The 12,566-nt window shown below is 54.3% G+C and overlaps 1 protein-coding gene across 1 annotated transcript; it reads right to left on the bottom strand.

The window, feature by feature from the left end:
• Window positions 1-2,053: 2,053 nt before the first annotated feature.
• Window positions 2,054-8,063, bottom strand: HMOX1 (heme oxygenase 1). The gene is made up of 5 exons (XM_032836702.1): window positions 7,998-8,063; window positions 6,697-6,817; window positions 4,192-4,683; window positions 3,479-3,578; window positions 2,054-2,580 (listed from the first exon to the last, which is right to left on the bottom strand). The coding sequence occupies exons 1-5, from the start codon at window positions 8,018-8,020 to the stop codon at window positions 2,450-2,452; spliced, it is 867 nt and encodes a 288-aa protein (XP_032692593.1). The 5' UTR covers window positions 8,021-8,063; the 3' UTR covers window positions 2,054-2,449.
• Between the last annotated feature and the right edge of the window lie 4,503 nt (window positions 8,064-12,566).

Raw genomic sequence — 12,566 nt, 5'->3', positions numbered from 1 at the left:
CAGGATGTTTCCTTAGACCCAAAAAGTGATACCTCTTTTCGTTGTTCAAGACTTCTCATTACTTGAAAGTGCTTAAAATTTGCGAAAATGCACGACCAGATACCCAACCTGGCTGGAAAAACGGGAAGATTTGGCAAAACTTGGCGTTCTCCAGCAGCGAGGGCTGCGTAATCTCTTCCCTTTTTCCTTCCCACCCTCCAGGAGGAACAACTAGAAATAACTTTTTATTCTCTTTGCCACAGTCACGGAAACATAGTCATGCGGAGTATGTAATTGTGTATTTTTACAGTGTATTTTTAAAAAATGAATCTGACACTTAATTTTCTCAGTAATACCTTATGGAGGTTCCCCTGAGGACAGAACAGATATAACTCGTTCTATTATTATTTTTATTTTTATTTTTTTAGTACTCTCTACACCCAACTTGGGATTCGAACTCAGGATCCGGAAATTAAGAGTTGCATGCGTCTGGGACGGAGCCATCCAGGCGCCAAACTCAGTCCTATCTAACAGCTGCAGATTCTCCCTAGTGGGAATAGAATACAGACTATTTCGCCATTTTCCTACTAGTACAATCAAGGTGGTTTGTCTCTCTGCCTCTCCCCTCCCTCCTTTCCTTTCATTATCACTACAGAGAATGAACGAGGGCATCCCTTTCACGGAAAGCTGGAAAGCAGGCCTAGGGTGGGAAGAGCTACAGCCATCTGCATGCCTGCTCTTGGCAAACGTCGTCTCATCACCTGTGGCTCCTGGGCCTGGTTACGCTTTGGAATCTCTCAGGCAACTTTTCACCCACAGGATTCCAGAGTCCTGCCCCAGGTCTCCAGAGTCAGAAGGTCTCAGGGTGGGGCCCCGAGATCCCCCGGTGATTCTGATGCCACCATCCACACACTGACATTTAGACACCCCCGGGCCCTCCACCAGCTGTGGGAGATAGATATATTACTTCCGTCTTGCCAGTGAACAAAAAGGGACGAGTAACTTGTCTGAGGTTCCAGATCTGGTGACAAAGCCAGGACTGGACACAACGCTCTCCTGACTCCCAGTCCTTGGATATTAGTGGTGCTAAGATGCGCAGTCTTCTGCTTTCCCAACCACACCTTCAGGGAGGGGTTTTCACTTGCCTGAATTGGGAAGCTGCACTATTAATATTTCAGCGGCTTTCATGACTTGGGGGAAGGGGGAACGTGGGGTTTTGGAGGTGCACAGACCTGGTTTAAATCCATCCTGCCCCCCAGAGTGGTAGCACCCCTCACAGGCTTGCTGCGAGGATTAAATGAGGGGACACAGGTGAAGCGACTCACACACACAGCACAAAAATCACTTCGCAAAAATCACAAACCCCTGATCAGCCTCATTTCCTGATAGGACCTAATGTGGTACGATGTTGGCATTTTACCTGCATCTCATTTGCTTCTCAGGACAGGCGGGTGAGGTAGGTCTCACTGTATTCATGTTACAGGTGACAGAACTGAGCCCCAGCAAGGTTAATAACTAACCTCAAAGGCAGAGCTACAAAGCAGAGTGGCAGGGGCTGGAACCCAAGGATCTCACAGGAGTCCCAAAGATTCGCGGGAGCAACTGCGTCAATTTTATCCCAGAATCGGCTCATTTCAGCCCAGCAGGGCAATGCCATTCTCAGTAAAGCTGAGTCTTGCATCACACAAGGTTCAACATGAAGATTCGCACATCAACTTCCTAATGCTCACCCTTCACATTCTCAGAACAGAGACCAACCTCCAAAACCGGCCCCCCTCTACTCCCACCCTCACCCCTTCTCCCCAGGAATATTCAAGAGACAAGCGGGGAAAAGTTCAGCTCCCCAAGAGTAACAGAGCCCAAGAAAAACACTCCACGTTACTATCAGGCACTGGAGTTTATTATTTCACACAAAAGAGGCCAAGGCCACAGTGTTGTTAAACACCTCCCTCCCCGCCATCCCACCCCCAAACCCACCCCGACTCTGCTATAAAAACAAAACATAACAAAACACCACAGCCCAGGTGCAGCCAAGAACAAGGAGTGGTTCCAACAAAAACAGGACAGATACAAGACACAACATCTTTGCACATTTATATAAAACTCGCCACGGCCCGCAGAGAAAGAGGTCATGGCATGTCAAGGAGACCGTGAACTCGGGACCCTTGGCGGTTCGAGACAGCTGCCACTTCTGGCCGTGTCTTCGGGGCTCTGCTGCAGGAACTGGGGGTGCTGAGGGCCCAGGCAGGATCCCTCATCCCACTTTGGAAGTTCATGTCTGTGAGCTGGATGTGCTTTGCGTTGGGGAAGATGCCACAGACTCCCTTCCCAAAGAAAGGGATGCAGGGACAGGGAAGAAGACACCGACAACCCCTCATGCCTAAGGTAAGGAAGCCAGCCAAGACAGTTCCTCTACAGAATGTCCTCCATTGGACAGAGTTCACAGTGTACAGGGCCAGTGCCCTTGCATTCACATGACATAAAGCCCCATAGCCACCGTCGCCACCAGAAAGCTGAGTGTAAGGACCCATCGGAGGAGCGGTGCCTGGGAGAGAACGCTGAGCTGGAGCTTCCCTCTGGGAGGCTCCGTGGGAGTCGAGTCTGCGAGAGAGAAGGGGGCAATGTCACCAACAGGTGGATAGAGGTGGGAGATATGAGGGGGTCCCAGAAAAACACAGCAAAAGGGCCTCAGCGGTCCCTAGTACTGTTCCTGCTCAATGCCAGGATTCTGCTAATGCAGACAGGGAGCCCTCTGGCCACTGCTTGGATCCCTCTAAAGACAGGGAGCTTACGACTTCTCTAAGCTGTCCACATTTCCATCTTCAGCCAGCCCACACTGTGAGAACACACCCTCCAGGGGCACTCGACGGGACCGCACTTTGAGAACTGCTGCATGAGGGTAAAGACCCCTCCTCCTACCAGGTAGGCCATCCCATCCCATGGGACCTGGTCTCATTCCCACGTTCCCAGGCACGGTTCCACCAACAGAGGGTCCCATGTGGTCCCGGCTCAGGTGGGGAAGCCCCAGGGCAGGTTGGGGAGGGTGGCTCCAGGAGCAAAGGAAAAAGACCCAGGGGTTCCTTGTCTTCCCGGTGTCCCATGGTACGGTAACAGCTAGGACAGCTCCCGACTCTTGATCTCAGCTCATTTCACGACCTCAGGGTCATGAGATCAAGCCCCACATTGGGCTTCACACACACAAAAATAGAGGCTCTGCCCAGGACTCCTGATGGTCCTTTGTGTGCATGTCTGTACTCCTAAGCCAGTGAACTAGAACTTGTCGACTGCCCTTGATGTTAGAGATGGGGAAGACTGAGGTGTGGAGAGGCTGTACAGCTGGCCCTGAGCCACACCTGAAGGACGGCCCCAGGCCCCTGTGCTCGTGCCCTGCTTCTCATTTAAAACAGAAGACAGAACAGCCAAGAGGTACTGGAGAAAGACCACTGGGCCCCGGGCTCTCCTCCCACAGAGCCCATCCCTGTAGGTCAGGGGGCCTCACCTTGTGCCCTGCTGCCCGCCCGCCGGCGCAGCCCCGGGGCCTGCGAGGGGCTCTGGTCCTCGGCGTCCCGGCTCAGCCGCTCCTGCAGCTCCTCAAACAGCTGAGAGACAGAAGACACACAAGCCCATCCCGGTGAGAGATGGCGGTAGGCCCCAGCCAAAGGTGGGACTTTAAGCTGTCCTCAGAAATCTTGACAACTTCACGAAATCGTGAAGAAAAATACTGAGCAGTCCCATTCCTGTCACCCAGCTTTTGAGGGAAAATGTCACAGGTGCATCCGCGTCGCCTGCCCGCTCCTCCCCATGTGCTTGCAGATAACCAGCATCCTGCCATGGAGACATCCTGGTCATGCCCTTCCCCTGTGTCCTGGCCACACCTGCGCCCCCTGGGACCCCCTCTCCCCGCAGTGTCAACCTAGCCACATAACCACGCACCCACGACGTCAATATGGTCAGTGCGGTCACAGAGGGCTACAATGGTACCCCATCACATGCCCAGAGAACACAAACTAACAGAACAGGGCTGGCCCTGTGCCAGCTCCTACCATGATCAGTATGAACTCGACCCTCCCAACAGCCCTAGGAGGCGGGTACTGTTCTATCCCCATTTTATAGATGGGGCGACTGAGGTAATAAAGACCACCCAGCTAGTCAGCAGCAGACCTGGAGGCCCGGCTTCACCACGACCCACGCCCCAGGCTGCCAGACCCTCACCTGGATGTTGAGGAGGAATGCGGTCTTGGCCTCCTCGAGGACTCTCTGCCTGATCTCGGGGGTCATCTCCAGAGAGTTCATGCGGGAGCGGTAGAGCTGCTTGAACTTAGTGGCGCTGGCGATGTTGGGGAAAGTGAAGAAGTCCACGCCCTCGCCGGAGCTGGGCAGGTCCAGGGCCTTCTGAGCGATCTTCTTGAGGACCTGGCCCCCTGACAGGTCGCCGAGGTAGCGGGTGTAGGCGTGGGCCACCAGCAGCTCTGGCTCCTTGCGCCCTACCTCCTGGAGTCGCCCCACGTAGCGCCGGGTGGCCTCCGTGTAGGGGATGGCCTCTTGCCAGTGGGTTCCGTACCAAAAGGCCATGTCCCGCTCCAGGGCAGCCTTGCGGTGCAGCTCTTCTGGGAAGTAAAGTGGGGCGAAGACCGGGTTGTCCTTGTTGCGCTCGATCTCCTCCTCCAGGGCCACGTAGACGTGGTACAGAGAGGCCATCACCAGCTGAAATGGTCACACGAGCAGGTTGGGCTGCTGGCCTCGAGTAAAAACCCCATCCAGCCCCTCTGCGGCTGTCTTGGCGAGACCCTCGTGACACCGCCCCCCCCCCAGGCAGGGCCCCACCTTCTGCTTGCCCCCGGCCCCATCCGCCCCTGCACGGCAGAGGGCAGGTCAGGGGAAAACTCGACCACACGCTTGACACACCTGAAACCCTGGCATTCCACGGATGAACACGCAGCCTAACTCAGCCCTTATAAAACCCCACAGAGGATTTGCCATCCCCGCTTTACAGAAAAGGAAGCTAAGCTTGGAGAGGGTAGGAGACGGTGAGCCCTCACGACTAGCAAGAAATGAAACTGGAGTCGGGCCCAGGCGTTGCCAGGAGCCAACGTGGCCCTGGAGCAAGGGAGGACCTGAAAGAACGCATTCATGGGAGCCTCCCAGCGCCTCTGGACTTGGACCTACAGGTGACTACCTGTGGGGCCGATTCTCCTTCCCAGAGACCCACTCTGAACTCCACCACCTCCAGAGGCTAGGGGAGACCCTCCCATCACACATTTGATCTGGAGTTTGAAAGAGGACAAAGTTTAGAGGCTCTGGTTGAGGTTTCCAAGTTCTTTCAAGCCACAGACCTTCTCAGTGGGGGCAGAAAGCCAGGAGGCCTGATACAAAACCGCCCGGGTCATCAAGTGAGCTGACCTGGTTTGAACCTGGGCTCAGTCAGGCCCAGGCTGTGGGCCCTGGGGTAAGCCACTTGCCCTCTCTGGGTGATTGAACGTCTGAGCAACTGTCCAGACAAGCCTCGGTCCCCTCCCCTGCCAAAGAGGACAACGATGTCCTACAGGGGGCTGCTGGGAGAGTCAAGCAGGGTGACCCAGGTCAAGTACAAGGCACAGGCTGGCACCTGGCCCTCAGTTCCCAGGCTGTGGTGATAAATGCCACCTCCTTCAGCATCATCTGGGCGAGCACTGGGTTCTCTCCCGGATCTCCATGCTCACTTCGAACTTAGGGGCTTAGAAGTAAGATCCAAAGTCCCAGTGGCTGGGGGTAGGATACCCCGGGAGCCACCTCCCCGGCTCCTGCTGCCCCCCAGGCCCAGTCCAACCACTGGGTGCATGCCATCTTTTTGAGAAAGGGAGGAGGAGCACAGGGAGAGGGAGCAGAGACCAGATGCAGCAGTCACAGGAGGCAGCCAAGGGCCTGACCCCCTAGAACAGCACAGCACCTGCCACCAAAGCTTCTCTCCAGTCGGAAGTGGGGGGAGCGTGCAGATCACAAAAGGAAGGGGTATCAGCAGTCAGGGGATAGGGCTTCCCACCTCAGCACCCCCATTCAACCTGAACAAGCCTGTCCTCACACTGATGTCTGAGCACCCGACCCCAGCCTGATTCTTCGAGTGCTCGCCCGCTGTTTGCATGAATTCCTGAGCCGTGCGGGGAAACAGCAAAAATCCGTGCCTAGCAGAGAGTGGGTGCTTAAGAAGACCCCGCTGCCGTAGGCTGCCCTCAGGCTGCCTGGTGAGGAGGTGGCTGAGCTCGGGCTCGAACCCATGCCCGAACCCATGCCACCCCCTGCGTCAGGTCAGGAGCACAGGCTCTGAAGGAACACCAACCTCGGTTTGATTTCAGCCTTTCCCGCTTACCTACGAGCTGTGTGACCTCCCGCTAGCTGCTTCACCTCTCTGGGCCTGCCCTTCCTTGCCTTCCTTCCCCCAGACCTGGGGCACAGATTAGAAACAGAGTGTGTAAAACGCCCAGCACAGAACAGGCACTCAGTGGACGGCTCTAGAGCCTCAGCAAACCCTCCCCCACAACGGCACGTAGCAGGCTGTGAATTTGCCGTGTGACCTTGAACAGGCCACCTGCCCTCTTTAAGCCTCAGTGTCATCTGCAAAATGATTCCCTTGGACGTGCCCCTCTGGTCCCTCAGTGTCCCTGGTCCCAATCCCTGCTCAAACCACTGGCCTGAGCGCCTGGGACAGACACCCACCAGGGCTTGTCCCACCAAGCCACATACCTTAAAACCTTTTCGGGTCACCAGGCCCTTCTGGAAGTTCTTCATGAACTCAGCATTCTCTGCCTGGACGTGCACTTCCTTGGTGGCTTCCTTCAGGGCCTCTGACAAATCCTGGGGCATGCTGCAGAAGGGAGGCGGGGAGGGTGAACAAGGGTGGCTCTGAGCAGGGTTCCTCCGAATGCTGGAGCTTCTGGGGACACCACCTGTGTATCCGCAGGTCTTCGAGCACTATCAGGCTTCTCTAAAGAAGTCAGTAGAGCCTGCCATCTAATACAGGGGCAACGTTCCCGACTGCCTTAGGATGCAGCCCCAACAACGTGCTCCAGGTCACACAACCAACTGGGAAATCCTGGCACCAGTGACTATGGGGGGTGGGGGGTGGTGTTTGCAAGGCCCAGTGAGAAGCAAACCCAGCAGTACGAACATTCATATTTTAGGTCATAAATGCTTCGATTGGCTCTAGACCCAAGATTTAATTCATTTATTCTGTTGATATTTCAGACACAAATCTCTTATAATGTTACGCTCATCATGAAAGTGCTTGGGTTAAAAAAAATCTGCAAAACTCTATTTTACTCAAAGAAAAAGTCCCTTTCTGGGAGTATTTCTGCTCTATGTCCGTATCCACCTCCCACAGAACAGTTATTTCTCCTTTCTCTCCCTCACCCTTTCCAGAAACATCACCCTGTTCTGTACATGCTTGTCAGACTCCTGTGAGAAGGGAAGGAGCCTCACTTGGAGGTGAACAGACTATGGTTCAGATCCCAGCTTGGACACCTGCTAACCAGAGGGCCTTGGGCTTCCCGCCTCCCTGAACAGTGCAGTCCTCATCTGTAAAATGGGGACAGGATAGCCACTGTGGTGTCTCCTTCAGGTGCTGGACTCCTAGTAAGAGGAGGACGTGGCCACCAGGGGGCTCTGGTAAGAGAACCAGCCGCTGTCACCCAGGGACTGCAGCCCCACAGATTCTAGATTAAGCAGAAAGCACCTCCAAGAACATTAAAAAGTCTAAATAAATAAATAAATAATAGAATAAAATAAAATAAAAACCATAGGGACACTCCCATCCGGCCACCCAACCTGCGGCAGCCAGACATGTAAATAACTTTTCTCCCTCTAACGACCCCACCGGTTGAGACCGAAATCCGGCTCCTTAGTCCAAAGCCCAAGGGGACTCAGGGAAGAGGCTCCCAGCACTGTCTCCGGGAGGGGCTGGAGCCGAGAGCTAGGCGGCGCCGCAGGGGTTGCCCACCCGGGAGAAGCCGGTCTCCCGCGCCCCGCGCCCCGCGCCCCGCGCTTGCCTGTCGGGCTGCGGGCGATCCATCCGGCCGGCGCTCGGTGTCCCTGGGGCTGGCTCCGACGTCTCCCGGACGCGCAAGAGGACGTGCGAGAGCGACTGTGCCGAGCGGCGCCGCGCCGTCCATTTATCCCAGCCGCGGGTCACGTGGCGGCGGCCGGCAGCTGATCCCCACATTGGGCCCGACGTTGCAACACCCGCGCCGCGCCCGCCCCAGGCCAGCGGGGGTGGAGGGGAAGCGGTCATATGACCCAAGGAAAACAAAGCAATTTAAAACAGGACGCTTAAAAAAAAAAAAAAAAAAAAACCTTCTGGAAATCTGAGCAGCCCTGTGATTTCGACCCTTACAGAGGCCCCCATGCCAGGATGGGACCTGCGCACCCTGGGATTCTGAAAGGTCCAGAAAGCTGGGAGGCTAGTGGGCCACAGCCCGGACTTAGCAGCCCCAGCCCCTGCCTGCTCTCCTCCCCGTGATGGGAGCCTACTCTCCCCAGATGTCACCTCTTTCCAGGGTACCCTGCCCTGACAGCCTGCCTCCTCGTTCTCACCCTATATGTACATTTAGGACTTTTTTTTTTTTTTTTTAAGCACCAAGTGTTAGAGACTGTGCTGTGTTTATGGTTCCTCTCTACATTTATTCTGTGGGGTAGATCACTACCGTTTTACAATGGGGAAACTGAGGCAGGGGGCAAGGGAGTGGTGTTCCCCGGGCCACACATAAAGCAGGAAACCAGGACTCAAACCTGGGAGTGAGTTGAAGTCGGCCCTCCTCCTCCAAGCTGTCTTTGCACTTGGTGCACACGCAACCTGAGAGCCATGCCCGTCACACATTCTACTTCCCTGCTCGCATGCCTAGGGCGCTCTTCCAGAACTTGTCACAGCTGACTCCTCTCTTCACAGAGCCGGCCGTGTCTGAGCTACTGCTGAGCTAGGTCTGCAGGAGATTCGTCACTTAGGACTCGGGGAGAGCAGGTCACTGGATGAGCCCTGGTGAGAAAACTGGGTGTTTCCTAAAGTCCCGTCCCAATGCCACCATTCTGGATTCTAAACTAAAAAACAAAAATACAAACAAAAAATATTATAAAAAGGTGACTTTGGCTTGGGACGGGGATACTGCTTGGAAATGGAAGTAGCAAGTGCCCCACATCTGAAAAAAATGCTAGTAAGGTTTGAGCATGCTCTGTCAAGCACGGGGGCTGTGGTGGCTGCGTCCTGCCGTGCCTTCCATCCTCACATGTCTAGGAGGCCCTGATGCTTGGAGACAGTCTTCGAGAAGTGGGCAGTGGGTGCATCTAATCCGAGGTCAGAGCTCTGGCCCGTGAGCCACCCTCTTGCAGGGGCACTTACCTGAGTTTCGGTCACCAAGTCAATCTGGCAATCAGGAGGTTTCTGGGCCTTCCAGATAGAGGGGCTATGTCAAGTTTAGTCTACAGACCGTAGAACCAGCTCGGCTTCTGTGAACTGTCGTTACCGTACTAACAGCTCGGGTTCACCGAGCGCATCAGCTACTACTTAAACACTCACATGCATTAGCTTGTTTGATCCGCACAATTCCCCCCATCAGGCTGGTATTATTATCCCCATTTTACAAACGAGAAAACCAAGGCAGAGAAGTTAAGATCAAGGTCTGAACCCAGGCAGTCTGAGACCAAGATTTCAAAATTTCAAGAGGAGGTGTCCTTTCCCGGAGATGGCAAAAGAGTTGCCAATGGGCATCTGGGTGGCTCAGTGGGTTAAGCGCCTGCCTGTGACTCAGGTCATGATCCCAGGATTCTGGTATCCAGCCGGAGGAGGTCTGGCTCCCTGCTCAGTGCGGAGCCTGTTTCTCCTTCTCCCTCTCCCTTTGCAGCTCCCCTACTTGTGCGAGTTGAGTTCATGCTCTCTCTCTCTCTTTCAAATAAATAAACAAAATCTTTTTTTTTTTTTTAAGTGTTGTCAACAATTTTCTAGAAATGAGGGCTATTAGAAACCAAAGGCCTCCTTAGAATGTGAGTTTCCTGGAGGGCAGGGACTTTGCTTTGTTCTGTAAATCCCAGAGCCTGGAACAATGCCTGGCAGGCAGCAGACGTACCTTCTGCACTGATTGACTGGAAAGAATGAACAGATAAACCACAAGATCTTTCTGGTAAAAGTGGTAATATTGCTAGGCTGCCCCGAAGGGGCTGGAATTGAGTTACAAACTGCAATCTTAACCCAGTTTTATAGAGTGCTTTCCATGCGCAGAGCCTTTATGTGCAGGATTTCCTTTGGCTCAGGTCCTGACATCGTCCTTCTGGGTTATTGTCAGTTGCATCTCCATTGTGTCCACATAGACACTAAGGCACAGAAAGGTTAATAGCTTTCCCAAGTCACACAGCTAGTGACAGCAGAGCTGGGATTCCAACAATGGCACTTTGGAGCCAGAACGCATGCTCCTGACCCCCCCCCACCCCACCCCACCACTCGCTGTGTCACAGAGGGGGTCCATCTGTGCCTCGGCAATTTGGGGGATAAGAGTGTCAAGGTCTGAAAACTTCCCTTAGGCACATCCAGAGCCTGTCAATTCAGGAATCCCAGAAAGTAATGCTGCTGTGATCGAATTCCTTCTTATTTAACATGGGGGAGCAGAGGCCCCAAGTGGGGACCAACTTGCCCAGGCTGCACCCGTAGGACAACGCAGAGCCTTCAGTGACCACAGGTTCCTGGCTCCCAGCCCAGGCTTGCTTCTCATTCTAACTGCTTCTCTAAGAGCCCCGGACTTGGCCAAAATAGACCCCACACACTGACAAACCCGGGACAGAGGAGGCCGGAGCAGAGCTGATCTGGCTCTTTCCTCTGTCTCAGCGTTGAGCTTGGGGTCCTTCTGTGAGCTGATTCAGCTTCCTGACTTCCCCTTCCCTGTCCTCAGGAAACGGAAATGGTCCAAATGGTATTCTTTGTCCTCCTGCAGTAAGCTGAATAACGCATGTGCCCCACCCCCTTGCACAACCCAGCCAAGGATGTCTGCATCCAAATCCCTGGCACCTTTGAATATGTTGCATTACATGGTGAAAGGGGTTCTGCAAGGACACCTGCGTGGCTCAGTCCTTAGGCATCTGCCTTTGGCTCAGGTCATGATCCCAGTGTCCTGGGATCGAGCCCACATCAGGCTCCCTGCTCAGCGGGAAGCCTGCTTTTTCCTCTCCCACTCCTGCTTGTGTTCCCTCTCTCGCTGTGTGTGTCTCTCTCTGTCAATTAAATAAATAAGTAAATAAATAAATAAATAACATCTTTTTAAAAATTAAAAAAATAAACAAAAAAGAAAGGGGTTCTGCAGATGTGGTTAATTGAAGGCTCTTGAAATGGAGAGATTATCCGGGATTATCCTCACGGGCCTCACGGAATCACAGAAATCCATCCTTCTAAGAGGGAGGCTGCAGGGTGACAGATACAGAATGGGACATGACAAGAGAAACAGGACAGGACTCCGAGGCTGGAAGATGCTAGTGTTGAACATGGAGTCGGGGGGCCAGGAGCCAAGGAGAGCCGACAACCTCTAGAAGCGGGAAAAGGTAAGGAAATGGGTTCTGCCTTGGAACTCCAGAGGAAGCACAGCCCCGCTGACCTATTTCAGGCCTTCCAGCCTCCAGATCGCCAGAGATGAAACGTGTATCATTGGAAGCCACTGTGTTTGTGAGAATTTTTACAGCAGCACCAGGAAAGGAGAATGGCCCCCCCTCAAGGGCATGGATGGATAGAGCAACACTGGGGGTCCCCCGTCCACGGCTCCCTTCTGTCTTCTCCCAGCCTGACGCACGGAATTCCGCCATTAGAGCTTCATTTCCTCGGAGAACCCACCCGCTCTTCTCCAGGCCTTCCTCTCAGGGGCGTGGCTAGAATGGGCCCATTTCTTATGCATGCTAGAGATACAAAGCTGGAGAGGCTGGAAGCCACCCCCGCCCCCCGCCCCGACAGAGCCTGTGAGCTCAGGATCCTAGTGGGAGAAGTTTGGGACCCAGGGAAAATGATCTGGAACGGGGGCAGGGTCACGGAAGACAAATGTAGGTAGAAACTGGAAAGACGTCCGGAACTCTGCCGTCAGCCCCAAGTATTCTTCCAAGTGTGGTCTCATTTCATCCTCACCACACCCAGGAGATGGGAGTTCCTCTGTGGTGGGCAGAATCACGGCCCCCCTCCTATCTGCCACCACCACCCCTGCCCAGAGATGCCCGTACCCTAATACCTGGAACCTGGGACTAAGTTATGTGACTGGTTTGATAGGCTCATTGCCCTTTGCATGTGTCATGAAAGTGACACACTTCAAAGCTGGTGAGATCCTTCTAGATTCTCTGGATGGGCCCCATCTATTCATAGGAGTCCCGCAGGTTGAGAGCTTTCCCTGCCTAGGGGTAGAAGAGGCAGGGCAGCGATGTCGGATGACGGGCCTGGATGGTTAGAAGGACTCTGATAGCAGTGTTCGATCAGGGTCAGGTCAGGGCGGACTCACAGGCTGGGAGGTGTGGGAGGAAAGCTGTTCGGGGCAGTAGGGGAGAGGCAGGACCGAGGCCTGCAGGTGGGACAAACCGGGCAGCAGAGAGAGGGAGGGGCAGAGGCA

This window comes from Lontra canadensis, unplaced genomic scaffold (genome assembly GCF_010015895.1).
Source record: "Lontra canadensis isolate GAN:19392208 unplaced genomic scaffold, GSC_riverotter_1.0 scaffold93, whole genome shotgun sequence".
NCBI lineage: Eukaryota > Metazoa > Chordata > Mammalia > Carnivora > Mustelidae > Lontra > Lontra canadensis.
Note: the sequence above shows the minus strand (reverse complement) of the source record. Positions and strands in the feature narration are given on the sequence as shown.

Bases quoted from the DNA above. Each gene is read 5' to 3' on its own strand.
- HMOX1 (XM_032836702.1), bottom strand. From the start codon at position 8,020: ATGGATCGCCCGCAGCCCGACAG. The intron at 3,579-4,191 runs GTGAGGGTCTGG...TCTGTCTCTCAG, and splicing joins CATTCCTCCTCAACATCCAG to CTGTTTGAGGAGCTGCAGGA. The intron at 2,581-3,478 runs GTGAGGCCCCCT...TCTCTCTCGCAG, and splicing joins GGCGGGCAGCAGGGCACAAG to ACTCGACTCCCACGGAGCCT.